General features: G+C 39.9%; 2 protein-coding genes and 1 non-coding gene across 3 annotated transcripts; 1 reads left to right on the top strand and 2 right to left on the bottom strand.

Moving 5' to 3' along the window:
- Positions 1–262: 262 nt before the first annotated feature.
- LOC119742217 lies at positions 263–420 on the bottom strand. The gene has a single exon (XR_005272840.1). It is a non-coding gene; the product is annotated as a U1 spliceosomal RNA (small nuclear RNA).
- A 2,959-nt stretch (positions 421–3,379) lies between these two features.
- On the bottom strand, positions 3,380–12,494 carry LOC119741064 (diablo homolog, mitochondrial-like). Its single transcript, XM_038216713.1, has 6 exons — positions 12,284–12,494; positions 9,780–10,005; positions 8,861–8,989; positions 6,148–6,279; positions 5,439–5,508; positions 3,380–4,372 (listed from the first exon to the last, which is right to left on the bottom strand). The coding sequence occupies exons 1-6, from the start codon at positions 12,367–12,369 to the stop codon at positions 4,212–4,214; spliced, it is 804 nt and encodes a 267-aa protein (XP_038072641.1). The 5' UTR covers positions 12,370–12,494; the 3' UTR covers positions 3,380–4,211.
- Positions 12,495–12,549: 55 nt separating this feature from the next.
- LOC119741065 (probable Bax inhibitor 1) lies at positions 12,550–27,247 on the top strand. Its single transcript, XM_038216714.1, has 10 exons — positions 12,550–12,673; positions 16,574–16,699; positions 17,872–17,980; positions 19,300–19,420; positions 20,362–20,410; positions 21,333–21,430; positions 22,410–22,489; positions 23,415–23,515; positions 24,122–24,203; positions 25,331–27,247. The coding sequence occupies exons 2-10, from the start codon at positions 16,638–16,640 to the stop codon at positions 25,346–25,348; spliced, it is 720 nt and encodes a 239-aa protein (XP_038072642.1). The 5' UTR covers positions 12,550–12,673; positions 16,574–16,637; the 3' UTR covers positions 25,349–27,247.
- Positions 27,248–27,692: the final 445 nt, after the last annotated feature.

Below are 27,692 nucleotides of genomic sequence, written 5' to 3'. Positions count from 1 at the left end.
ATTTTTTGATGTTTGCAAATGTTGTATATTCCCTTTAAGAAAAAACTTTAAACAGCTTTTAACAGTAATTATGTTGCCTTATCTCCATAACAAACATTTTTCCAACAAAGCAAGGACACATGTCTTTTATGAATGTACAGGGCCCATACAGTGCTTGCATGCAGCACACAACTGTCTCCGTACAGTGCCCGTACAGGAAATGCATATTTATGAGAGAGTGTGGGTTACTTAAATATGCAATGAGATGCAAACATAATCGAGTGACGTCACAGGGTTTCATCCAATGGACGCTAGGGAAAAATGCACGAACGTGTGGTCGAACGCCGATCGCAAGGGTCAACCCGCCGAAGTGCAATGGCAAGGCCTCGCCTTGGGAGAACCGCCTACTTGATCACGGTGTCTCCTGAGCCAGGTAAGTATGCTATTGATTAATTTCCTTTGGGTTGTCTTCAACACCATGTATTGCTGCAATCACAGTATCCTTTAAACGGCGAAACGAGCACGGGAAGTGCTGTTTTGACCACCACGTTGCGCGTGCGTGTTAACTTTGATATGTAAATCTTTATGTAAATATATGTTAATAAACGACAGACTGTGTGCGTTGCAAGTACGGCTGGGCGTACGACCGTACGTCGGGTGTGCACTGCCAACGTAGTTAGCGATACGGTTGATGATCACAGTTAAAGCCTATAAGGTCTTTCCATTGCATACTTGTACTTATGCACATAATAATATGTACAATGTAAATACAACGAAATTGAACTCGTATTCCACGACGCGGGTTGCCATACAGTCGCGAAGTCACAGAGTTACATTAAATTAAACCCTAATCCCTGTGTACAACTCTAATCATTACCCTCGTTCAAAGAAAAAAACACGCTTGTGTCATAAACAAATATACTATACATGTACATGTATCAAATTTGAACAGTTTACCCACCTGCCCGCGCCGTGGGTACGGTCGGGCCCCGGCAAATAAACGTTCACTATTTTTTAGCACTGACATCAAGCCACATACAGAATTGAGTAAACGTGGCGCCTGGATCAGATTGAAAAGATCAACCTCCTGATAATAACTACATGTACAATCTACTTAGTTTAAAATGTATCGTTTCTGTACTAACGGAGGGAATTTTCAGTGCAAACCTTTCGTCACTATACCAGATCAGGTCATTGATATACTGTGATCTGTATGGTCAAAGTAATAAACCTTGTGGTGTGTTCGCACTGTTTTCAGGTCCACAATAAAACTGACAACATTGTATCTGAAATACTGAAAACCACCATCAAGCACTTATCTCTCAGACCACAACATTTCTCACATGCAAATTTTCGCTATTGAACAAATCACCACCGACTCCACCCAACTTTGCAAACTCTCAGAAATAACTCTACCTCCATATGGATGCGCTAACTCAACACAACAGAACCAGCTGGGATGAACATCAAACAATAACACACTTAACCCTACCCAGCTCCCCGCTTGACACCTAGGGTTGTGACAATGTGAGCCTCCCTGTGTGCCCTTTCTCTGTGGTTCAATAGTCCTTTGTCATCTTCCTTTCCACTCTAGTTACTCGGTTCTTGGTTGGTTCTTCTTCTTAATACTCCGCGTGGAAGTTTATACAGGAGGCCAGAAAGTACACCGGGCAAAGCGCTAACCCCTTCTCTTAGGGTTCTTTTAGTGCATTGCATTACACGGGACCTCCGGCTTTACGTCCCATCGGAAGGTCCCATCCGATGGTTACTTGTCTTGCTTTAAGGACACAAAACCCGCTGGGCTCGAACCCAACCAACTGTTGCCTCTAATAAAACACCAGAGCATGAGTCCGGTGCTCTTAACCGCTAGGCCATGACACTCCGTATTAAACTGCCTTGTCTCCTACTCTCCGCTTGCAACGGACATGACTTTCAATTACTTCCACTTGTCAACACAACACACACCCACCACTCGTTTACCGTTCCTTCACATGCCCCTTTTCTAAATTCGTAATCCCTTTTGGCTGCATTCAATCACAACAATTATCCCCCTTGTTTAAGATCTGTTATTGACGTTTAAGTTCATTTTGTTTAAGTTCTGTCACACTGATGTTTGGTTGTTTTGTGACTTATATAGATTCCTGAAGAGCAGTTTCGGAGCAGTTTCACTACCTCGAAACGTAGATTAAACCCACATCTCCAGCCAGCAATGCATTGTTTATGTGTCATCCTCTCTTTCTTGCTAAAAGACTTATTACATTACATCTGTATGTACTCAAAGATAGCAGAGCAACATTTCCCAACCACCTGGCCTAAGTTAATCATGTGGCTCCATGTAAAAAGGTGTTGGCTGTGAGCAAGCTTTATGGAACGGTTTTGGAACCTATTTATCATCAATGATAGACCAAAAGGTCTACTGGAACACAGTTTACGGAACTGGGCTTAAAATTCCGGGTTTTTTAAAAGAATTGATTCTGATTCCGAACAGAAGTCATGATTCCATTGCATCGAATCCATTTTTTCCCCGTAAAATTAACTTAAAAAGGCTGTTAGAAAAAACCTCTAAAATTTCACAAATGAATACTGAATCGCTATATTAAGAGTGCCATTTAAAGGAGGTAATCGTTTGAAAAATGACAATTTGCCGACATTACGGACATGTTGAGCGACATAATATTGTTTTAAAGTGGCTTGAACTATTCATGAGAAAATGGGAATTGTTCCTAAAAACTTTGGCATCGATTGTATTCGATTCCAACCAGAAATTGCCCAAGCTTATCCATTACATAATTTGCTTGCTTGAATTCTACATACATGTGGGAATTGTCTATACATTTTTTTAAAAACTTTTCTTTGTTTTGAGATGTTTAACCTTTGATGCATTATGTGGATTTCATTTGACCCAGACCTTCAGTTTGACCCAAATTATCCGCGTAAAGGCAACTCAGATTTAACGGTAAACCCATTTTTGTCTGTCTTATTATTTGGCCCTTAGTATTTTCGCCTTTAACATGTCATTTAACTTTTGAAAAGTCAATCACACAACTCAACGTTCATGCATTGTTGAGTCAACTCTTAAAATCTTCAGCCAGACTAGTGCATAAATCGAAATTGGATGGATTCTGTTTCGATTTTTGGTCACTTTCTGACACATATTTCTGTCAAATAAAAGATGACCATAAGTTCAATGACATAAAGTCAAATATGGACAAAATGAATACCTGATATTTTTGGAATTCTCTGTCAATTTAGATTTTGACAAAGCAGGCATATGTGACCCGCTCTGCAAAAAAATGAGTCTGATGTCGCATAATTTGAATTCAAGCTTTTGCCATTTTGAAATGGAAACCGAAAATGTGATCAAAATTTGGGTTTTTGTTTTTTGTTAAATTTTGGCCGTTTGATAGTTTTAGTAAATGTCCTACAAAGAAATTTAAATATTTTACGAAAAAGACTAACAAAACGAGGAATTTTTGGTGTCTTCCTGGTTAGTTACAGTATATGTGTCATTTTTCAAACCCTTTTTCTCCATTGAGACGTTTCTAGCTTTGTAAAAATTGGAAATAATGAAACAAGCACAGCAATACAATAAATATCCTAGAGATGTCCATGATACACCAAATGAAAGCTTAATTTCATTCCCATTTCATTAATGTAGATCACTCAAAACAGGAGTTTTGCAACAACAGACACATTTTTACAGAGCAGGTCACATATTCATGTAGGAGTACAAAATAATGCAGATATTGTGCTATAGACCATGTCAACGGGAGGCCACGCCAACAGGCAACTGGCATTTTTGTCATGTTTGTTCATGTATGCCCAACTCAAACGATAATGTAAACACATCTAAACATTATTTCAAGAGATATACATGTTGTGTAGAAAAGATGATGTTATTTACATTATCTTTTTTGTAGGTTTGTTTTCTCAATTCTGGTTTTATTTATTTATTTGAATCTGAGTGTTTAATGTTGATGTGTTTTTCTTTTTCATTTGACTTTGTGTTGTAATTCATGCTGTCAAACATGTCTGACACGGTCTATTGCTTCAATCTTCAACACAATAAATATAATCATACCAAAGAGGAAGACTCCAACGGATTTAGGGTGGGATGAAGATACCACGCCCCCAATCATACCTTCTTTGTCATCATCCGTGCATTCTCCTTACACTACTCACAACGATCTTCTGTTTTTTCTTCATCACTTGCATCAACTTTGGGCATCTTCTCAGCTTCCGTCTTGTTCCCCGTCTCCTTCTTTTTTGATAGTCTGGGCCTGAATGTTAGTCAGCTCCTCCTTGGCCTTCTGGGAGACTTTTCTAGCTGCACCTAGCTGGGCCTGAACCAGTTGGAGATGTTGACCAGCAGTCAAGGCTGAAAGCTCAGCATCTTAAATGTGGAGAGGCAAAAACAAAAAAAATGGTGTCAGCTTATGACAATTTTTGATCTTTGTATAGTACATTACTCTAATATATCTCTACATGTACATGTACATATATTTGCTAAAGATCATTATTCTCAAACTTTGCATAATTTTTTTTCACAAAATCATAATTAAGTGACATTCTGTGACCGAGACAAATAATACTGCCAATTAAGTCATGCTCTTACAACCACCCAACCAACAAGCATAAGGCCAAAAAAAGTCTTCAGTTTCTGGTATGGAGCTTGCCCCAAAAGTGGTGCGGCGACGCTGCTTTTTTTTTTAATACTTTTTTTTCCTCTTCAAATTTCGCCTGATGACTGCAAATGGTGTCGATTAAATTAAGTGCAAAATGTATGGGTGCCCAGAGAGGCCACCTAAAGCTTATACTCGATCGTAACCCCATCTGAAAACAAGTTAAAATTGTGCAGCAGCAGGATTCCAGTCAAACCAGTGAGTCTAGCAGTTTTGAGACATCATCTTACATTGAGAGAAAAAAAAGTTTTAATTTTGCCGACGCGCATGGCTACGGCGACGCACACGCAGACCAGAAACTGGAGCCTTTTTGGAACATTTTCTAAAGCATATAAGTGACTGAATATTTATGAGGACATAGTAACGATCGGAAAAATTTTTGCTGCACGGCAACCCCTGGTCCAAATTTTATGTTTTTGGTATCCAAAGATGCACAAGGCTCGAGGCTAAAAAGTCAAAACAGCTCGGGTCGCGAAAAAAAAAATTCAAGGCTAACACAGACAAAGTTGGGGGGGGGGGGAGAGCGGATTGTGCCACCCCCCCCCCCCCCCGCCCTTTTAGGGTTAAGTATTTGCAAGCTTTGAGGTTGCAGTGAAGACCATTTTTCGGACACCGAGTTCATGTTACCCATTGAAAATGTTAGTACCCATTTAACATTAACACTTTACTTGAAAAGTATGAAACTTCAATCATATCATACTCAGGTTTCAGGTTCAGGTTTCAGGTTTATTTATTTCCGCAGTATTAATCCAACAAAAGTTAATACTGTCCAGTTACCTGCTTGATATGCTGCTTCAGCTGCACGTTCAACAACCAAGATAGCTGATGTTAACATCACGTTTGCATCCTGTTAGCCAAATAACAACAAAGTTTTTGACGTGGTTTTTCTTCAGCTTGGAAATTTTCTTCAACCCTAAACCACACCAAATCCATCAAAATCCATTTCCCCTTGGGGGATTTTGGTAGGAAAGCCATCTGCACCAAGTCCAGCAAAATCCAGTGGTGCTGTCACTGTTGTGGTGGATTTCAGCGGATTTGGTCCTTATGCATTCTTTGAAGCAGGGTCAGTGATGGATTATGGTGAAATTGGTCCAGTACTTAGAAACAGACACCAGTGAGTTAGGGTTAAAAAACCACCTGGCTACCATCAAAAATGTAATACCACTCGTGACTGGTTATCAGTTACTGAGATTTGCCTAAAGAGTGTAAAAAAGAAAAGAAAAAAGAAAACAAAATTTCATTGTTTTTGTACAGCTATACACAGTGGCGTACGTAGCCAGTAATTTTTCAGTGGGGGGGGGGGGGGGGGGGGGGGGCGCTGGAACATTTCATGGGGGGCATCATGTAAATCAATGATAATTTTTTTAGAAACTCAAAATCTCAGTGGGGGGGGGGGGGGGGGCAACTGGGGGGCCGACTGGGTTTCATGGCCCCCCCCCCCCCCCCCCCCCCCCCCCCCCCCCCCCCCCCCAGGCTATACATGTACCTCAATTGCTCGTATGTTATCCTCAATTTCTACCCGTTGGCGGATGATGTCCTGCCACAGGTCATCCTCCTGTGATGGTGGACCAACAAACTGGGCATGCTCCTCTAGAAGCAGTCTCAATATATTCACCATCTGAAACAAGATGTGACATGGTTTATACAACAATCAACAAAATCACAGACCAAGAAAGAATGCTCCAAATCAACACAATAATTTTGTGAGCTCGTACATGTACTTGGAAAGCATTGATCACAGTAAAACATGTGACTGAGAACCTCTGCTTCTGTTTAGATAATTAAATTAAATATGATAAATGGTCGGTTAATGACAGACTCCAATCAGATTTAACTTTTAAACCAAAAGGAAAAGTTGTGAACAGAAAATAAATTCAATATCCAGATCATCAGGCCAAGGCTAAAACTATAAACAGAGAAGTCTAGTCTACCTATAGTCAACATAGTACTTAGTAGGATTGACTAAAGCCAAATGTATATGTAAAAGGCAAACTACAATCTGACAAAGAATATGTTGACAAGTTTAAATAATCTACTCAAAATGGTGTTGTGGTGAAGGACTCTGATCAGTAATAAAGAAATGGGGGGGGGGGGGGAGTAATCATGGGCGTCGCCAGGATTGTTTCTAGAGGGGGGCAAAAACATATTTTTCCCAAAAAATTCTTGTATTTCTGAACGAATTCTCGATTTCTCAGTTTTAGACGGGGGCAGAGACATTTTGCCCCCCCCCCCCCAACTCATTAAATTTACACCACTATGACTTCGCGCCTCTTTTTCTTTTCTGTTTTTTCTCTCTTTTTTCTTTTTTTTTTTTCTTCCCCCCTTTTCCGGGGGGGGGGGGGGGGGGGGCAAGCGCCCCCCTTGCCCCCCCCCCCTCGCTACGCCCATGGGAGTAATGATTTTACAGGTTATCTAAACCAGGCCTCTTGGCACGAACAATGATAAGCAGCCCTGCAACAATTATCCTGTTATCAGATAAGTTGGTCATAGCACATTTTGTACACTGGTCAGAAAAACAATGAGTTTTTTTTGGGGGGGGGGGAGTGGGGGTGGAAGAAGAGGGGCCAGGGGAAAATGTGGCTGTAATTAAGCTACTTAAATATAATGTCGTGATGGCTGGCCAGAGTGTTCATGAATTGGGGAACGCAAAAACTTATTTGACTTTCAATTCATTGAGGCCAGAAGCAAATTAAGGAAAAGTTTTCATTGAAAAAAAAAACAATAGAAGTAGGGGGGAGAAACACTAGCCAATTTAAACTTGATGGCAACGGCTAAAATTCCTGGTTGTAACAAACATTTCACATTTAAAGAAACTCAAGCACAATATTGCATTTAAGGCATTCTTAAAAGGATCCCTTAAAGGCTGGTATACTCGGCACGAAAGTGAACTGACTCAAGGTTTGATCCGAAAAAAAAAAAACCGCTCTTTTTAATTATCTGGTTCAACTTGATTGTATTCTTATGGGTGGATCCTTTGCTGTATGTATTGGCCCTATACATGGAAAGCATCGCTGGATAGGTCAGGGACCTCGTAACAGCTCTACTAGCGAATTTCCCATGTTATGAGCCTAGAGCTCGGTAGATATGGAATGCTGAAATGTTATTTGGCTACACAGTTTAATCAATGAAAACATGACAAAAACTCACCAACTTACTCTACTAGACTACAGATCCTAGGAAGACATGCTACACTGTATCATGGAGCTACCGGTATAATGACTGTATTCAGTTCATGCAGTTAAGAAGAGAGCAATCAGACACACATGCACTTTGCTCAGTTCTCATGCTCAATGACAGGGTCAAACAGTATACAGCCTCCATGGTTGGCAATAGCGTTCAAAGATCAAATTACATGTTCTAGGAAGTGGAACTGCAATTACTTTACCAGGGGAGACAAAAGGTAAAGAAAAAAAACAAATTGTGTTCACAATAAAATAAGCCCTAAAAATTATCCAGATAAGTTTGTCTGCGTTGTGCTACTGAAGTTGCATGAGATAGGTGGGATGCTGTCGTATAGGTAGGATGCTGTCAAATAACATCCAGGGCTCGGCATGGGTATCATTATGGGACTTTTGCTGGTAACCTAGGCCTGTTTATGCTAAGAAATTATTTTCCGATATTCTGAGCAAATTTCTGTGCAGGTTGCTATTTTTTTCTTATTTAACTGGGTAGCCCTTGAAGTGAAATCTAGTGGTTTCCCATGGTTCCCAGTAAGAGAAGGCAATGTGAAGAAAATACAGTTTTAGAGGTGGGAGGAAAACCCTAGCAGAATATTCTGAGGAAAATTCACGGAATCAAGTAGGGACTGAATAGAAAACCCATTCCACATATTTATTTATTTATTACATTTATTTACCCAGGGTATGCCCAATCGGATAAAAACTGGTTTCCACTGGGGCCCTGCACACTATACAAATTATTAAATAAACTAAAGTTAAAGTCATAAGGAAAAGTGCATTGGTGAAACATACAACGAACATTAATATTTTATACAAGTATCTCAGAAATATTGAAGGAATAAAGCTATACACACATTTTAAATATTCCACTAGTGTAAGGCATGCATTACTGATCACAGGATGGGCGAAAATCCAGGCAGGAATCGAACCCCGGTCACAGCAGTGGAAGGCAAGGAAAGTACCGCTACGCCAACCTGACTTCCTGTGACATTTGGCCCAGGACTGAAATGGAAAGCTTACCTCGGAATATTCCTTATGTAGTGATATAGCAGCTAGCGCGGCATGCGTGAGTAGTATACAGGACGAGTCCACAGCTATAGCGGCAGCATTCTTGATAAGTTCACGATGAGTCAAGGATCCTGCATTACTCTGTGGATTGAATTATATGTAAAAAAGAAATTACAAGAATTCAATGCTAGGCTATGCGATCAAGTCAAACTAACGTCTTACTTCAAATAACCAAACAAATGCTATACAGCACAAGTGTTAGTAAAACAGAAGGAATGGAAAATATTAAAATTAGAAATATAAAAAATGGAAACATAGTGAATTACAAAAAAAAGAGAAAAAGCCAGGGGCTGCTGTGAGATGTGTTACCAAGATATTAAAAAAAAAAATCGACTGCATGGGCGTATCTCATCAATAGTTTTTTACATGATCAGCCCCTGCCCTGTGGCTCATCTCGACTGATCGGTTGGCGTGGGTGGCTCAATGTCCGATAGCTGGATTTGGAGACTGATGATGATGATGATAGGCCTCAGATCTCATCAATAGTTTTCAACATCATCAGAAATGAATAAGCCTCTGTACTGATGACGTCGCACTTTGTTTCCATGTGCACTTTCCTATGGAGCCAGTGGGGGCCCACAGTCCTCTGAGCACCATAGGAAAGCACACACGTAAACAAAGTGCCAGTACAGAGGCTTATTGGCATTGCCAAGCTCACCTTCGCAAGCGAGAAAGAGGTCATGGGTTCGAGTCCCATCCAAGTAAGCCAATCATTTTCTTTGCATAAATTCTCAGGAAGCATCGAGTATTCACAGTAAAATTGTGTTCGAAAGAGCAGAAGCTGATATTAAAAATGGCATAAGGTAGAAAGAGTAAGTCGAAATGCTTATCATATTAAAGTCATATTAATTGAATTTTGAATCCTCCATACCTGAAGTGATGCCGATGTGCTTTGCGCGGACGGTTTTTCATTGCTGCCAACTGGTACACACGGCATGGCAGACAGTAACACACCCCCTCCACTGAGACCACAGAGTCCTACAAACCAGGATCGGTATAGAGGGCGTGTAAGGATCCTCAATGACCATAAGCCTCGGTTCGGGGAGAGCTGGACTGGCCGATGTCGGTTCAACACTGACTGAAATAGCCACCTCCATCTGCATGAACAATAAGAAAAATGACTAGGTAAGACGTAAGAGTGGGTGAAGAAATGCCGCTCAGGTTGGATTAATCCAAGTTAAAATAACTACCTTATGAGCCGGGTCTGAATCTCTTTGTTTCAAGCCCGTACTGTCTCGGTCTTCAACCCATTACAACTATGTGGGATTGTTACATCCCAATTCACACTAGAAGTCTCGCTTGACAATTGCGTCTTATCTTTTAACTGTATAATTGACAATGCAGACATGAAACTGGATGGCAGTGGAACCACAAACATGTGAAAGAGAATTCTCTTTCTGTTTGAAAGGTATTTGCAAAGATTCTAAAAACCAAGGAAGAAAACTGTGGTATTGAAATTTCATACCGAGTTCACCGGTGTTTCGGTATTCATGAATCATTAGTCGGTATTGATCGGTATTAAAAAAAATGTGACTATCCAGTAATACCGAAGTACCGTCCAAGCCTAGTTCAAGTGTGACTTCATTTCGATCAGAAATGTGGAATAAAGCTATTGATTGGTAAATTTGGATGCCACGTTTTTGTAATACAACCAAAGACCCGATATTAGAAGGCACCTGCTAAATGGTTGGGGGCCGTCCCAACCAAAGTTGTGGCCTTGCTACAATCCCGGCCAAAATGGTTGGGACACTTGGAAATAACCTTAGCCTCCAACGGTCACCAACTCCCCCGGCCAACGTTGTTCTCTTCAGCGGATGGAGCACACACCGCGCAATGAGAGACAACATTGAGCGGGGGCTAGGGGGGTTGGGGGCCCAGCGAGATTTGGCCAGGAACAAAACAGGTTCAGGCTTATGTAAGCATTTGCAGCAGCTTGTACTTTTTTCTTTCTTTTTTATTTATTCTGCAGGCACAAACCTAACCTGCAAACGATAACTAACGTGGCCCAAGCAATATCTGAAAGGCCCCCCCCCCCCCAAAAAAAACCCACACTTTTTGTCATTTGTGGAAACAGACAATATGCCACGTTTAGCCCCCAAAATGTGGGGCCACATTACTATAGCCAGACTGGCTCTGTATCCTGGCCACTTTGCCACTTGTGGTGGAAAACTGGATGCTCTTTTACTGTTTAGGCTTAAAATTTTGACCGTTTTAAAACTTTTTGGGGGCTTGGAAGCATGGATGTTTATTTCGGCTTTTTCCAGATACCTAGTTTTGTGGTTTCCGGCGGAAGTTTTCAGACAAAGTTCTCAAAATTACATAGAAACTTGACATCTTGGAATGCCGAACTTAATCATGTTAATCTTCTTACAAGTTACACAGGTCTCCAAACCAACAATAAATTTAAGCTTAGTGATTTCAAAGCCGAATATATTAATTTTCCACGTTTGACCTGTTCCCAGTGGCAGCGAGGCCCAGGATATTGATGCCGAGGCAGTGTATTTTTACCACTATTTATAAGGCTAGCTACTTGTGCTACTAGTTCTACAACTATATGGGCCACCTATGGGTCCCTTCTTACAGTACGTTGTTCTAGAATACTTGTGCAAGACCCAAATGTCCAAGTTACATCACGTTCCAGTTAACCCCACAAATTTGGCTCGAATTCTGGACTTCCTCCGTATTGCAAACCACAAGACACTATTTTTTCACTTGATATTCACCATGGAAGATACTTACTTAGTTATAGCCAGGAAACATTGAATTTTCTGTTTCTGTAGGCTGTTCCTGTAATTTTCAGGCAAAATTTGCTGCGAGTTTGTCAAAAAAAAGAAGCAGTAATTTTTTTTTGTCACAGTCATCCACACGACCTTTTGATTTTCCCTAGTAATCTTTCGTGGTGAATATTAAGTGAAAAAAAAAACAGTCCAGATTTTTCCTCAAAGTCAAGTTTACCCAACACAACTGAGTTAAATATAGTCCCACTATTAAACTGGGGCGCTGCAATCCTTTTTTGAAATTTGGGATGATGTTTTTTTGTACTACTAGTACTACTACTACTAGTCCGACTGACCAACATCCCAAATGTCAAAAATGGGATGTTTATCCATGGAGAAATAAAATGGTTTATCATACGACCGTGTTTTATTTCTCCATGCGTAGACCAACATCCCAAATGTCAAAAATGGGATGTTGGTTTGTCGTACTAGTACGACAGACCAACATCCCAAATGTAAAAAAAAAAGAGTTCTAGCGCCCCAGTTAGTGGGACTAATTAGTTAAATATAATTTTATGACCATCACTAGACCCGTGAACGTGTATATACAACGCCACGTTATCACGGGTCTAAACCATCACCAGCTCTAGAGGCGTACCTTTCACAAAATTGTAACTGTTTTGAACAACGCCAAACCATTCCTTTAGATAACTTCGAACGACACAGAGACAACAGAGGTTCCATTATCAAATAATAAAGTAAAATATGTCCCTTTCTAGGCCTACTTAAAAGGAGAATTCCCCTTTTAGAAATGATCTAATGCCCCGCCAAATAAAGTTGAGTCATACATGTCATAAACTAATACACGTGTATAAAAAAACACAACGTTGGTGGCGCTGTGTTTAACCTTTGCCATAGAAAACATGTAGATGGTGTAAATGATGTCAGCATTCGGTAAGATAATGAAAGACGCCGTACCAAGTATATGATCAAATCTTAGCAACCTGGAATTTACCGTTTTCGAGTGAACTACGTGAGGAAAAATTGGGTGAGATTTATAGATTAGTTCTGGATTTTTCAGCCTTATTTCATGTATTTTAGTGTTCTAGTAGTTTGTGCACATATTGTAATTCTGTTTCAATAAAAATTGTAACGTTGATTTGCAGCCATATTGTTGGAAAACCCTGGTCACTGCTGGTAAGTTCGTAATCGTATGATTTGGCAAGGACATTGCAATGGTTTTACACAGTCATGACAGTCGTTTTCATAGTTCCGGATAGCGAACATGACATCAATCAGTCAATGATTGATTCATTATTCGGGCTAGCTTGAGTAACTCCAGCTCTAATGCTCAGCAGAAATCGACATATATTGATTACTGCTGGAGTAGTAATCAGTAATGTTGTAGATATTTTTTACTAATTAATACTAATACTACAGTCGTTTTCCTAGTTCCGGATAGCAAACATCATTCAGGCTGCTTTCGGCTCAACTACTCCACGAATTCAAGTGACATTGGTTTAAAAGTTTACCTTGAGTGATGGAGATACTACAAAATAATTTTCAAAATTTAAGCTTTTTTTATTGTGACTTTACGACGTCAAAAGTACCGATGCCGCTTTTCCTAGTTCCGGATCGGTTCAATCAGTTCCGAATCGATCAAAAACTGATTCGCGCGAAAAAAAAATGACGCGGGAAAATCAAGTTTTCAGCCAGAACCACCCCAAATCAAGCACATTTTCTGATAAAGTATTAGCCTATTTAATTTTCCAAAAATAGTTAATTCAAGAGCATTCCAGCAAATTTTCAAAAGAGAATTAACGTAAATAATGTTGAAACTTTTGTCTGCAGCGCAACGGCACGAACTCACGCACGGACCGAAAACCTTGCACACGGCACAGAATACGTCACACAAAATCGATTAACGCGCGTGTAGTTGGGTCATAAGTGTACACGCGATCTGGAACTAGGCAAAAGCTAGCCCGACTGCGTCTGGCCGTACAGTACTATCGCAAGCTCTGTAGTACGGCCAGACGCCCGATGCTTCCACAGAGACTGAATTTTGTTGGCCGCCGATGTAGCGATTTTGCTACATCTTTCGATCGCGATTATCTTTTCATCCAGGACACATATTTCCAAAGTTAAGGTTCGTAGTCGTAGAGCAACTCATACCTTTTCGAAAAAACGTTGTTTGGTCTCAATATTTTCATCCATCTGGCCACAAAACGAATTTCAGTCATCAGATTCCACAAATATCGTCCCCCATGCGATCCCCCATGCGATTTCAAAATGGCGGCCGCGCTGTAATGTATGCAATATGCAGGCGCGCCCGCGCAAACTAATGAATATGCATAACAGTCTGTGACGTATGACCTCGTGTTTTTGGACGTGCGTGCGGCGGGGCCGTACGTACAAAAACACGAGGTCATACGTCACAGACTGTTATGCATATTCACGAGTTTGCGCGGGCGCGCCTGCATATTGCATACATTACAGCGCGGCCGCCATTTTAAAATCGCATGGGGGATCGCATGGGGGACGATATTTGTGGAATCTGATGACTGAAATTCGTTTTGTGGCCAGATGGATGAAAATATTGAGACCAAACAACGTTTTTTCGAAAAGGTATGAGTTGCTCTACGACTACGAACCTTAACTTTGGAAATATGTGTCCTGGATGAAAAGATAATCGCGATCGAAAGATGTAGCAAAATCGCTACATCGGCGGCCAACAAAATTCAGTCTCTGTGGAAGCATCGGGCGTCTGGCCGTACTACAGAGCTTGCGATAGTACTGTACGGCCAGACGCAGTCGGGCTAGGCAAAAGCATACGGTCATTCGTTGGCAAATTTTCAAATGTTAGAGACGCTACAACTTATTTTGATTGAACAAACATTCGATGGAAGATTGTAGTGAATGAAAAAAATATTCGAAACCACACGGTACGAGAGATATACTGAGGAGAAAATTTATCGTCGATTCGCAGCTGCCGTGATTTTCTTTAAACCGTCCAAACATGTCAAAGTGTGAGTCTGAAATCTGGCCAAAATTCTTTTTCTAAGGATTTTATCGAAAACGATCTTTGGGTATCAAGAAACTTACATATTCCTTTTCAAAATGCACTCCATCAGAATTTGTTTTATCGGAGACTAATCCAAAAGAGGTAGGTTTTTATTTGAAGCGATCCGGAACTAGGAAAAATCCGGAACTAGGAAAACGACTGTAACTTGACTGAGTAACTCCAGCTTAACAAAAATTAGTAGGACATCCAACAACTGTCGGGTCAGTATAGCTATTACTCAGTATTAGTACATTCTGCATGTACACAGTACAGTCCATTGGCCATGACCCGACGGCTGTAGTGTTAGATGTCCTACTCAGCATGAATAATCAAGGATTAATCTGATTGGCTGATCGGCTCAAGCACGCAATAACCACACCACAGCCGGCCATGACAGTGCAGCACTCGACGATTTTTCTGAAGCAGAGCCACTGAAATCATCATTATTTTTCATCTTTTAGTAACTTTTGTTCTGTTTGAATTCGATAATTAGCATTGTGAATGACTGAGTGCATGTTGCTGACTGTATGTTTAATGGAATCTGGGTTGGGATAGAGGGAAAAAGGACCATTTTGTGGAGCCTGGAGGGAAAAACGGACCATTTCGTGGAGGCTGTTTTTTAAGGGTCTCTTACGATCTCACTTTTACAACGTACATCTGTCTCCAGCGTTACATGTGAATTCCTGATGAGCTTGTTAAGCTGGAGTTACTGAAGCTAATTTTTTACTAGATTCCAAAAGTCCCTAAAAAACGGGACTCTTTGTATCGTCAGGCCCCTAAATTTAGCTATGTGCCTAGCCCAGGTTGGACCACGTCTTCATTGCATTACGACTGACGTCCAGGGTATTAATTCTTCTACCATAGTCCATAGCGAAAAAAATTCTAAAACATTTTTTCATATTTTTACCTGACCTGATGGTGGAAACTGAAATTTGGTTTACATATTCCTTGTGTCCAGAAATAAACCGCAGATCCATGTTTTCGTTAAAAACATTTTCAGCACTAACTATGGGATAAAAAATTCTTTGTACATAAAAAATATTCAGATTTTTGATATTAAAAAAGTAATCAACTTTTTGTTTTTCAGAATTAGAAGGGACCCCAGGTGCCTTACTAGATGTACTTTTCAGTATACCAAAAGAAAAGGGTACTTGTTTGCAAAAAAAGGGCTAAACGGCACTTGTTTACAAAAGAGGGGCGCCCTTTACAAATATTGCAGGGGGTGTGGGCTTAATTGGTGGTGAAAAAGGGCATTGATGGAAAAGGGCAGTCTTTACAAAATATTGGGGGGGGGGGAGATATCCCCCTTACCACCCCCACCACCCCCCCCCCCCCCCCCCCCTCTTTGCTTTTATCGCTTTGGTGATGTGGACAACAAGAAGGAAAGCCGTTCGCCATATTTGCTCTCGGGTGAATATCTCTGTCAATGACAGTGGCATGTCTGTGCCTTTATCATGATTTATGCAAAATCACTGAAGCGACACGACAAGTACAATAGTGCCTATACATGTAATTTACTGCATCAAATGCAAAATGTATGGCGTTTGACCATATTGTCAACCATGGTAGTTGGTACTACTTAATATATACAACAAATATTCATGAATTAAATTAAAGGTTGAAAAGTACAGTAGGCCCTAAAACAAAGAAAGCACTCAAACAGTTATGCAGCAATGCCTAACAGTTGGGACCAAAATGTTTGTTATCGACAACAGTTTTGTCGGTAGATATAGTGAAGTCCAATACTTCTGAACTAAGAAGATTACATTTATACAAACCATGCATGGACCACGTTTTTGTTACCCATAAGTGTCACATGAGGTGAGAAAAATCATGTCATACAATAGAAGAGATTTTTAATGTATTTTTGGTTTCTTTGCTTTCCAGGAGAAAATCGTTAAGGATCTTCAGGAATTTGTTTTATTGTGCAGAAAACTAGCAGATAACCAAGATGGATGCTCTCTTTGGGAAGCGCAAGATTAAAATGTCAGCTCTGACTGACTTTTCACAATTGTAAGTCCATGCGTTCAGAATTGCAAATTGACATGTATTCCCAAGTGCAAAACTCAGGCCATAACTCCACAACTTCGAGACATTTTTCACCAATCTTGCACTTGCACAAACTTTCCAAGTTGATATTGTCTTAGTACATGTGTAATTGCAGACTATGTACGTGTAACTGTATTGTAATAAGTGTATTGTATTAGGTGTATTGTAATAAGTGTAATTAGTGGTGAAATGATTTGGTAGTTGGTAAAATAACACATATAACATTAAAGTTCAAGCATTATCATTGATAATTACATGTAACATGCAAGCTGTTATCTGCAAGGTAAGTTTGCCGAGACACCATGTGAAATTAATCTCTTTTGTGAGTGTGTGATATGATGGCTTTGAGAAAAAAAGGTTTTTAACTGAACGTTTCGGACAGCATACTCCGTCGTCAGGAAACTGAGTTAAAAACCGGTTCTTCTAAGAACCGTCATATACTCACAAAAGAGATTTATCTCACAAGGTGTCTCCGCCAACTTACCTTGCTGTTATCCTGACCATGCAAACTTACCGTTCGCTCTGTTATCTATCCTCAACGTTATTCCGATACTATTCCATTTGATTTTGCCTGACTAAAATGGCTGCCCACCACTTTTAACAATATTCCTGTAAATGTACCCTTAGGGTGACACTTTATCATCAAAAGTTACATCTTAGGAAGACAGGGTAGATTAGAGATACATTTCAATGTCTCCCTAACATTTGAAGTCCTATTTCTAGGCCTAATTTTGCTGTCAAACATAAGCTTAACCAATTCCTGGTGATTCATAACTCAAATTTACAAAGTTTGGCGAGGGTAAGGTAAGGTAAGGGCTAGGGGTCAATAACCCCAACTCCTTAGCATGATTTTCTAGGAACCATACCCATCCCGACAAATTCCAACACCATGGAAACTGCACATACATGTACATATTTCTGACTTTGATTCTGGAGGTGTGCCAACCCAATGTAAAAGACTGTCAGTTTAGGGGTACTGTACCCATCCTGACAGATAAAAAAAAAATGCCGTTGGGGTTTGATGAGTTAAGTTCTGGTAGGGTTAAAGTTAGGATTTTTTTGTGCACAAGTCTGTGGGAATGTCTCCCTGTACCATTTCCTGTACTCATTATTTCCCTTCTTATTAACTCCCACAGGAACAAGTCCACACGCTCACATCTGAAGAATGTCTACAGCTGTCTGGCCATCGCCATGCTGGCTGCAGCAGCAGGAGCCTATGTACATCTCTTTACTGGAATCTTACAGGTAGTCAATCCCCATCCAAACAATAGGTCTGAGACCTAATGATGCACGCTGTGTTTACATGTGCGCTTTCCTATGTGGAAGACGGTCCCTACTTTGTCTGGCATCCCGACTTTGCTCCCATAGGAAATGAGTCGTTTGTCAGGAATTTTTATTTGGATATATATGGGTCCACTTCATAACATCACTTCATCACATTGCTTGGCGTTCTGACTTCCATAATTTTTTAACTAAAGATGGCATCAGCATGCGGTTTTTACATCAGTAAGGCTGAGATTTTGTTCTTTTCAAATCTGTAATAAAATTTTTGTGACCAGGGTCGACAAACGAAACATTTAGCTTGATCGCATCACATATGTACACAAAGCCATTATGTCATTAGGTCTTAGCTCTCAGCTCTATTGTTAATAAATTCTATAAAGTTTGTGCACATCCGCAACTGAAGTGCAGCTAAAAAGAATAGCCGCAAGTGCTTGTAATAATAATTTGGGCCCAATTTCATGGCACTGCTGTTTTTACTAACTGAGCAACTGAAAACAGTAATCAGCATGCTTACTTCAGGGAGAGAATTTTCCCAGTTTACAAAAGTGTTGCACAACTTGTCTTTGCTGTTGTCTTGCCGATGCCAATATTAGCTGACTCTAGCAACCAAAATAATTGGAAGACCTTATTGAGATGTTACGATATCAGACAGAATGCTTGGTTATAATGATTGATGGGTAATTTAGCAAGCTGCCAACCACCCTCAACTCCATGGGTTAAGTGCACGTTCCTTCTAGTTCTGGCCATACTATTCAGAATGTACTGCGTGTGTACTTCAAAGGCTGCACGCACTATTTGCACTCGCATAATTTCCTGCACATCGCGTCAAGTACAGACTTTTTTTTCAGGACTGCGCAATGCCTCTACAATATGGAAACTCCGAAAGGCTCGTTTTTTTGGCAAAAAAATACGTGTATTTTTTATGTTGTAAAAGGGAAGACAGAGGTATAGTACGAACATTATAAATTCTAGCAACGCAACGTATAAATCTCAATTCTGAAAGGCTTAAGGCTACAAATTAAGGCACCGTGGGTAACAACATGGCACAGCAAGGTCATCCCCATGGGTAACTCGGAAGGAATTTGCAGATACACCATGTTAAGTGACTACATCAATAATGTCAAGAAAGGCCGGAAGTGTTTAAATCTATGCTTCAGTCAGTATGGTATAATTATCGTAAGCAGTGTGTTCTCAAACTTCTCTTAAGTTATTCTCTCCAATCGCATCGAATTGCATCGGTGTAAAAGTTCAATGAGGTTTTTTTTTAAAAATGTTATTAGGCGGGTTTCCTGACATCAATTGCGGGCTTGGGACTCCTGATTTGGCTGGCTCTCACCAAAGATGACGGCACCAATCAAGGGAAACGCCTTGGACTCCTGTCAGGATTCGCCTTCTTCACAGGTTGGCTTCTTGTGTTTTATTTATGACTGAGTTATTGATCAAGTTATTCACATGTCAAGTTCGTTAATCACGGGTCGATCAAAGATTATGCACCAGTCAGGATGAACAATGAAAAACGGATTGTTATTTTCACATAAAAAATAGATTATCAATTAACTTGAGACACTGATTTGTGATTGACTTATAATTGACCTGTGGCGACTTTTGATTGACGTGTGATGACATGAAACAACTCTAAGGGGAATCGGTAATATTGGTGATTGTTTGTACAGTGACAGTTTGATGATGTGCACGCTCATGTTCAAACATAAAAATTAAGTTTATTGATTGGTGCAGCATCAGTTGTCGACTCACACAAGCACAGAAGTGACATTGCAGTCATGACAGCTTTTAATAGGATTTCTTTGAATTCTTTCATCCCCCCTTCAATTTCAGCATATTAAACTTTGGGGGGGGGGGTGTCTGCAGGACACATTTTCATATTTTTTTCCTGATGGTCAAATATCATGCCTGCACTTATTAGTAACATTCAGATCATTTTAAAGTAAGCTTGTGTCCAAGTTACTTGGCTGTGGCTGGCAGTAATACAAAAGTCTATGGGAAATGGCTGCAGCCACTAGGTAGCGGCTTCCATAGGCGCACATGTTATTTCAAGCCGTAGCCAAGTCATTCGGCATGGCTAACCTTGATCCTGGCATGTTAGAGGATGTTAAAGGATTCGGGAAGGACGATCCAAGACACTTTTACTTTACATAGATATAGATGACACTAGGTAAACTACAGTTGATTTAAAGGATTCATCATGAAAAAAAAAGAATGCTTTTACTTGAGGTAATGAGCACATGTGGAATTGTTCTTGATTTTACATTGCACAATTGACCTAATACTGAACTATGAAAATAAAGTGCCACCATGAAAATTTCTCCATTTTTGTTTTTTAGGTCTTAGCCTGGGTCCTCTCATGCAGGTTGTGGCAAAGATCGACATCCAGTGAGTAAAATTTAAAACTTTGCTCCTCCCCCACCACCCTATCTAAGGGCGCCGGTACCTTTAATTTTGTCGCTGTCATTGGATACATAGCACTTCTGGGTGTGCATGAACAATGCCCAAGATATGCATATGTACATTATTCAGCAATTGTTTTTCCTCCAAATTTCGTAATTTTTGTTCAAAATTGTAAAATAACCTATTGGCACCATACATGTGTGTGTACTTTTCCTTTTTATCTCAAATTTTGGACAAATATGTCATAATCCACTTACCTCCATTATGGCAGGTGACCTACCCACAATACTCTGCAGAGCCTAATTTCAAGGTTTCGTGAAGGGGACGAACAAGTAAAGAAAAACATAGGGGCATGAGTCCCCTGCCTGTGTAGCCACTGATAAAAATCAAAATGAATCCGGTGCATTTCCGCAAGTGTCATCAATGTGAATCTGTTTTGTTTTCCGTGTAGCCTGGTTTTCATTTTGAAAATTGTCCACAAATAAAAATTCAAAACCTTTCTTTTTATTGTCTGAGAAGTTACAAAGTAATATAATATGTATAAGTTGGATACGGGTACTCGATTTCATAATCTGGAACCAGTTGCTGACATCTGCGGTCGGGTACTTAAGTACCTGGTTCCGATAAACAGCCATTACTCAATGTTGGCTTCTTGGGCTTGGGATTCAGACTCACTTCCTTTCATTGGGACTCAAGAGTAAAGTGCCGAATCTGCACAATTTATATATCACTTCTAAGTATGAAAGTCTTTGTTTTTATTAACACTTTACTTAAGTCTTACAACAGTCTTGTGATACAGTCATAATTGCATTTAGAGACTTTGCTGCTGGTGGACAACTGTGCACAAGTCACAATGTAGAATTTGATCAGTTTTGTTCATCAATACGTTCTTTCTTTTTTTTTTCAGGATTATCCCAACAGCTTTCTTGGGGACGTGCGTCATCTTTGGATGTTTCACATTGGCCGCTCTTTGGTCTGAACGACGTAGCTTCTTGTTCCTCGGAGGTGAGTAACATGGCCAACTTTCATGGATCTTGTGTCATAATGAAAACTCGGTGTGGTGTTCCTTACAACCTTCAGAAGCTACCTTTGTAGAGTGTTACAAAAAGTTGTAATAAAGTTCAGAGGCCAATTTTACGAAACACTAGGTAGCTAACGTCCTACGTAGGACTTCAGCAACAAATTTTGATGCGCAGTTGCTCTGTAAATGTACCAAAATAAGAGGTTTTTTTGGCTGGAAAAAACTTAACCCTAGCCGAACTCAACCCATCAAAGCTCAACAGCAGGTTTTGTTTAAATCTGTTGGGATAGGTACAGTACCCCAAAACAGATGGTCTTTTACATTGGGTTTGGCATACCTCCAGAAACTAAGTCCAACAGTGTGTGTGTGCGATTTCCCATGTGGGTGTTGGAATTTGCCAGAATGGGTACGATTCCTAGTAAATTAGGCTGGGGAGTTAGGGCTAATGTGTTACTTCTTTAAGATACTCTTTCTGAATGTGTGAGACGTGTCTTGGATCTCAATGCATGAATCAGCATTCAGCAATTTGCCACAATGTACATGTACATGTATCAATGATAACAGTGTAGCCAATGAAACTGTACCAACTGCAAGGACTGGAGACATAGAGCACAATGGTTTTAGTGAAATTCTTTAGCACTTAATCAGCATGTAATTTGTACTACTTAAAAGAATGTTTGATATAGTTTAAATGATTTTATTTTTAAAAAGTTTTCAATTGCTTTAAATCAAATGATATAAATCAAACAACCCTGTGTGAAATGTGTCATAACAGAAATGCGGCGATATGTGCAATGTTGCGTAGCTTACGCAATAAATTGTGGTGCAAGTCGAGTTTCGCCATTGCATTAAATTTCATAAAATTTGCTGCTGTTGACCCATGGCTTCATATTGTGGCTAAACTGAGAATGAAAAATACATAGCTTTCAAGATGACTACTTTGCAATTGCCATTTTCCCGTAGGCACCCTGATGTCTGGCCTGTCCATCCTGATGCTGATGTCTCTGCTAAACATCTTCATGGGATCTACTGTCATCTTCAGAGTGAGTTTACTCTCCAATTCGCTGGTTTAACACATCAGTATATCCTTTCAAAGTTGGTCATTGCACAACCATGGTTACACATGTAACACAAACCTCAAATAATAGGATGCTGTCACCCAAGGGAGAGCTCGGTGGTCGAGTGGTAAGACATCTGCACTAGAAAGCAGGAGGTCATGGGTTCGAGTCCCACCCGAGTGATTTTTTCCAACTTTCACTCGGGAGGTCACACACTGAGTATACAGTGTTTATTTGTCAGTGAAGGGCAAAAACCTAATTTGATCTAGTGTGATCTGTTGTGCACTGCAGTGCAAGCCAAGAAAACAGAAGCAGTTAATTGAGCCACTCCTATTTGCTCTGTGCTGTAAACAGATTAAACAGCTGTAAGGCTTGTTCCATTTGGAGCCTTTTGCTGACAATGTTTTGCATCCTTGCAGTACATTCCATTTTGAGGCAATGGAATCTGTACGGGAACGGTACATGGCCATGTGTGACCACTCATGACAGTTGGGGGACAGAGGACATGACGCATGCATGCACTGGTTCATATGGCGTAGAGTTCACATGTGGTGTACATGGTGTTGATCTTGCAAAACTAAGTTTCATAAGAATGTGCACCAATCTATAGCAGTGTCATAGAAAAACACTTGTTAGCATAGGTGCAATGACTCATAGCGACCGTAGCTCTCAAGTGTCCTTAATCTTCCTCACATTTTGCTGTTGAGGGGTTACTTGAGCACAGAGTCCATTGGCTCAGTGGGTATGCCAGACTGGTTCTGACTCTTTCTTCTAAACTAGATGAGCCAGCTGTTGGCTAAGTTGGGTGTGGATGCTTCCAATCATAGGCAGTAAGGTTTCTTATAGGCTACCTACTGTACTACTCCTGAAGCTGTTTACATGAGCTAACTGTTTGGTAATTCTTAAACAGGTTGAGATGTATCTGTGCCTGGCCGTCTTCATGGGATTTGTGCTGTTTGACACTCAGCTCATTGTGGAGAAGTGCAACAACGGAGACAAAGACTACATCTGGTACGTCCAACCAGAATAACCCCCAAAATTTTTAATTTCTGTCTGTAAAGAGTTCAGGAGGAGTTTGAAGGATTGGCAAATGTAAAACCCATCCACTTATACTTTCCTTGGAGCTCAAACCTCTTCAAAGTATGGTATCATTAATTTGTAGAAAAAGTCACTTTTGTAATAACTGTGTTCTTGAATTATGAAACTGTAGAACTGAATGAATAAGTAAATTAAGATTTGGAGTTCACAGCATGTTCCTTTGGTATTCTGCAAAAAGGATTTTACAAGGATTTCAGAAGATTTGAGAAGATCAAAATGAATTAAACTGCTGCAAAAGTGCTAACTGACTGTATTGGCCTGAACTATACAATTCAACAAATTAGCTGGCCTAACTTTTCAGTCTTAAGCAAGACCTTTCTGAAAAAGACAAATGATCTTTCTCAAAGGCTATGAGCCTTTAGGAAGGTCAATAGCAGAAGTGCAGCCTGGGGGTCACTTGACGTTATAATCTAATGTAAGATTGTTTTCATTGTTTGGCTTAAGGCATTGTGTTATCATTCTCAACGACGTTGAATATTATTCCTTTCTTTTTATTCCCCTTTTTTGACCTGGTATTAGGCACAGCGTGGATCTGTTTCTGGACTTCATCAATATTTTCCGCCAGCTGATGATCATCATGGCCATGAACAGCAACAACAAGGTCAGAAAATTGTTTGTACTTTGAAAGGAAGAGTGAGTGTGCAAGAAACTGATGGCAAAACAAAATGTCCAAACGTGAACTTGTATACTGACATGTAGGTTCACTTTAGTAAACTTTGCCTAACCTCAGATTTAGTTTTTATATTCACCAACCCGTTTGCTAGTCTGAGTATCACCCGTTATCCAGGGAGCCAAGTCTACTGTATAACGTCTGATATGTCTAAACGTGCAGATATATGCAAGCCGCGCGCCAGCCAATCGGAGTCAACTTTACTAAATCGTGACGTCATTTCATTCCCAAATCAGGACTAAAACTGTGATTGGTCAATTCGAATCCAGTGTTTTGTAATGCAACAACAGCCGCGCGCGTACGTGACCAAAGCCTTTGTTGCTGTGTCTAGCGGGGTTATTTTTATCTATGTCTAGAAGCGACAAAGGTGAATGACCGAAGGCCCGACATAGAAAGCACCCACTGATTGGTCAAAATCTAGAGGTCAAGATGCAGTTGTCTTGCCTAAGTAATCAATGAATCTGTTCAGATGTAATAGACCGTGGCTTTTGCCACGGTCTATTCGACTACCTGTTTGCTTTTTGCAACACTTAAAATTAGACAGCTGTGCAATCACACTCTTCTACACAATATTGCCACGAACCATATTTCACATATCCATTGTTAAAACAGAAACCACAAAAAACATAAACCAAAACTTGAAATTTGTTTTGATTTGCATTAACATTTTCGGGTCGGGTCGGTTTAGCCATCTTTTGAAAAAAACGAAATAAACCGAAACAGTTGAGAAATTCAGGTGATGCAATATTTTTGACAGTTTACCTTATTTTTTGTCGGGTCAGGTCGGGTCGGTTTGAGGGAGTTAAGATCGGTTTCGGTTCCGATTAGGTTTGTATCTCTAATTCTTTGGGTCGGGTTGGCCTTGTCGAACTGACGCGATGCACATCATTATTCGTGACAAACGATTGTGTGAAACGATCACTGTTTATTGTACAACGTTCCGTGCAATAGCCCAGGGAATGCGCATGCTTGGAGACCCCTACACACGACCTATGTGAAAATGACTTAAAAATTAATTATGATTTATTGAACTGTTTGTATTTTTTTTTCAATCACAGGACAAGCGCAAGAAGTAAAGTGCCTTAATTCATTGCTTCACAGTGGATTCGCACCTAATTTAGTTGTCATCACTTCAAAATTGGGGTAAAATCAAACAATTATTGGTAAATTGTAGTATTAAGTTAATGGTATTTGAGGTCGGTATTCAGTGATGAACACTGATATTTGATTTTGTCACATTTTCTTTACTTGCACCATCGTCTTGGTATCACTCAGTGTAAACAATTGTTAGTTTACGGAACTAATGGATTCATCTCTTGCAAGCTGGAAAATTGTTTTTTTCTCCATTTGATTATCTTACTGTTAAGATAAATTTTGCGTTCACTTTGTACAAATTTAAATGTGCTTATGCTTATAACAAGTAGGGACCAACTTTTTGGGCTCTTGCAAGATCTTTAACATTGCTTTTGGAAAAGGTCCCCCCCCCCTTTATGCAACATTTCACTTGTGTGTAAAAAAAATTCTTTCATGCTCGCACATTGAAATTTAATGTGAACAAAATACCAATGATTAAGGAAAATATTAACGTAGAGGATAACAAGTAAGATGTATTGTGCATAAATGGTATTATTTTACATTCATAAATACCTAAGATAGTTTGCCCAATCCTATTGGTCGAGAGCCTGTCACATGGGTGGTTTAAAACACAGACTGGATTTAAACACTTAATTCCTGCACCACTGCACCACATCGTGCAGTACAGGCCCCGCGAACACCAATCTCCATAAAAAGAGAGTTTTAGCACTACCCGCGTGAGGCACGTACCATAGACATGGCAAAAGGAATGGTTTACAAAACATGAGGTAAAATTGTTGAACAAAATTATTAGAAAATTGTGAATCTCTGACTTGTTTTGGTTTTTTCACCAAAAGGTATTTATGAATGGGAATAAATATATGCTTGGTTGGTTTTAAACAAGTATGTTTTAAACCGGCTAGGAGCCTGGTCGCGGATAATGGCCTGGGGCGATTACAAACGTACTTGTTTAAAACCGGTTGAGCACATATTTATTCTCTTTAGTAATCACATGTTATTATTAATAGAAATTATATAAATTAGAACAGATGGGAACAAATACTTTGTTCGGTGAAGCAAATGATAGACAAATTTATGTGTGGATTTGATTTACTTTCTATGATAAACCAGATTTGATATACTTTCTATGATAAACCAGATTTACCCTGAGATTTCAGAAAAGTTACGAATTATTTTAATCGATGTTTACTGTTGATGTTTATAATATTTGAAGTACAAGTATCTCTGGTGAAAGTACATCTATTATAGTTGGAAATATATTCAGTATGATCTCAACTAATTCAATTATTAATTAATATTGATTATATTTAGTGTGTAGCGTGATTTACTGACAATTCTTGGTGTACCGGTCTCGTTGGCTTGTAGAGTAAATGTTTAGAAGCTTTCGCAGCAGATTTTTTGCATTTTTAGATGAAAAGGCAATGGAGCTTGAAGCTATTGGAAGCAACATTGTGTGACAAATGTAACCTGATTTTTTAAGCAAAAGTTCCGACAAGATCAAACGCTTAAACAGCCCAGTAAATTCAATTACGGAATGGTTGCTGCAAATGAAATTAACAGCTGTAGACTTCAAAGTGAATCCCCACGCTCCGCAATTTTAATGAATGAAAATTATGGGTGATCAAACGTTCAAGGGCTTCAAAAAGTACTTTGGTTTTTGTGACCTTTGACTTTGGAAGAGACGATTTTTATGACTGCCATCTTGGTGGTACGGTTTTTGGTTCCACGTGGATACGAATGAGTACATGTACACCAGTTGTGCATTCATTGTTTAGTACAATAAAAAAAAAAACCTCCAAGATGGCTGCTTCGTGCAGATGGTCTATATTTCAATTTACATTGTAACTGCGAATAAAAACAATTTGAAATCAAAAAAATAAGTTACTGGCTGGACATTGAATTCTTATCATTAGCTCAAAATGATTTTGCGGTCAATGACCGCTTGAGCGACCTGGCAAGTCTAACTCTACCCACAACGCTATCACTGCTAGGACTTTGAGCGATTAGACCAATCTAGCAGCCGTGGTTTTCCAAACGTCACTTGGCAACCAATACCCCGCGCTTTTAAGTTCGCGAGTTTCGGTCGGTACCATAGAAACGACACCTTGGCGTGTACTTTTTGTGACCCAGAGGTGAGGCTTGTGAGTTGTGACAAGCCATAAAACACATTTTTCTTGATGGGGTCATGGGGAGGGGATAAAAGTTAATGTGTCAACTCGTGAAAATAATCAAGCTCGTATGATTTATTCACGACTTATGCGAGCCTTTCTAAAAGCGCTGGCTTGCTTTGTCCAAACAGGAGGAAGACGGCTCATTTCAACCTGC

This window comes from Patiria miniata, unplaced genomic scaffold, assembly GCF_015706575.1.
Source record: "Patiria miniata isolate m_02_andy unplaced genomic scaffold, ASM1570657v1 HiC_scaffold_5, whole genome shotgun sequence".
NCBI lineage: Eukaryota > Metazoa > Echinodermata > Asteroidea > Valvatida > Asterinidae > Patiria > Patiria miniata.
Note: the sequence above shows the minus strand (reverse complement) of the source record. Positions and strands in the feature narration are given on the sequence as shown.

Bases quoted from the DNA above. Each gene is read 5' to 3' on its own strand.
- LOC119741064 (XM_038216713.1), bottom strand. From the start codon at position 12,369: ATGGAACCTCTGTTGTCTCTGTGTCGTTCGAAGTTATCTAAAGGAATG. The intron at 6,280-8,860 runs GTAAGCTTTCCA...ATCTTGTTTCAG, and splicing joins TACATAAGGAATATTCCGAG to ATGGTGAATATATTGAGACT. The intron at 5,509-6,147 runs GTACATGTATAG...TTTGGCTAACAG, and splicing joins ATAACATACGAGCAATTGAG to GATGCAAACGTGATGTTAAC.
- LOC119741065 (XM_038216714.1), top strand. From the start codon at position 16,638: ATGGATGCTCTCTTTGGGAAGCGCAAGATTAAAATGTCAGCTCTGACT. The intron at 20,411-21,332 runs GTGAGTAAAATT...TTTTTTTTTCAG, and splicing joins GTGGCAAAGATCGACATCCA to GATTATCCCAACAGCTTTCT. The intron at 21,431-22,409 runs GTGAGTAACATG...ATTTTCCCGTAG, and splicing joins TAGCTTCTTGTTCCTCGGAG to GCACCCTGATGTCTGGCCTG.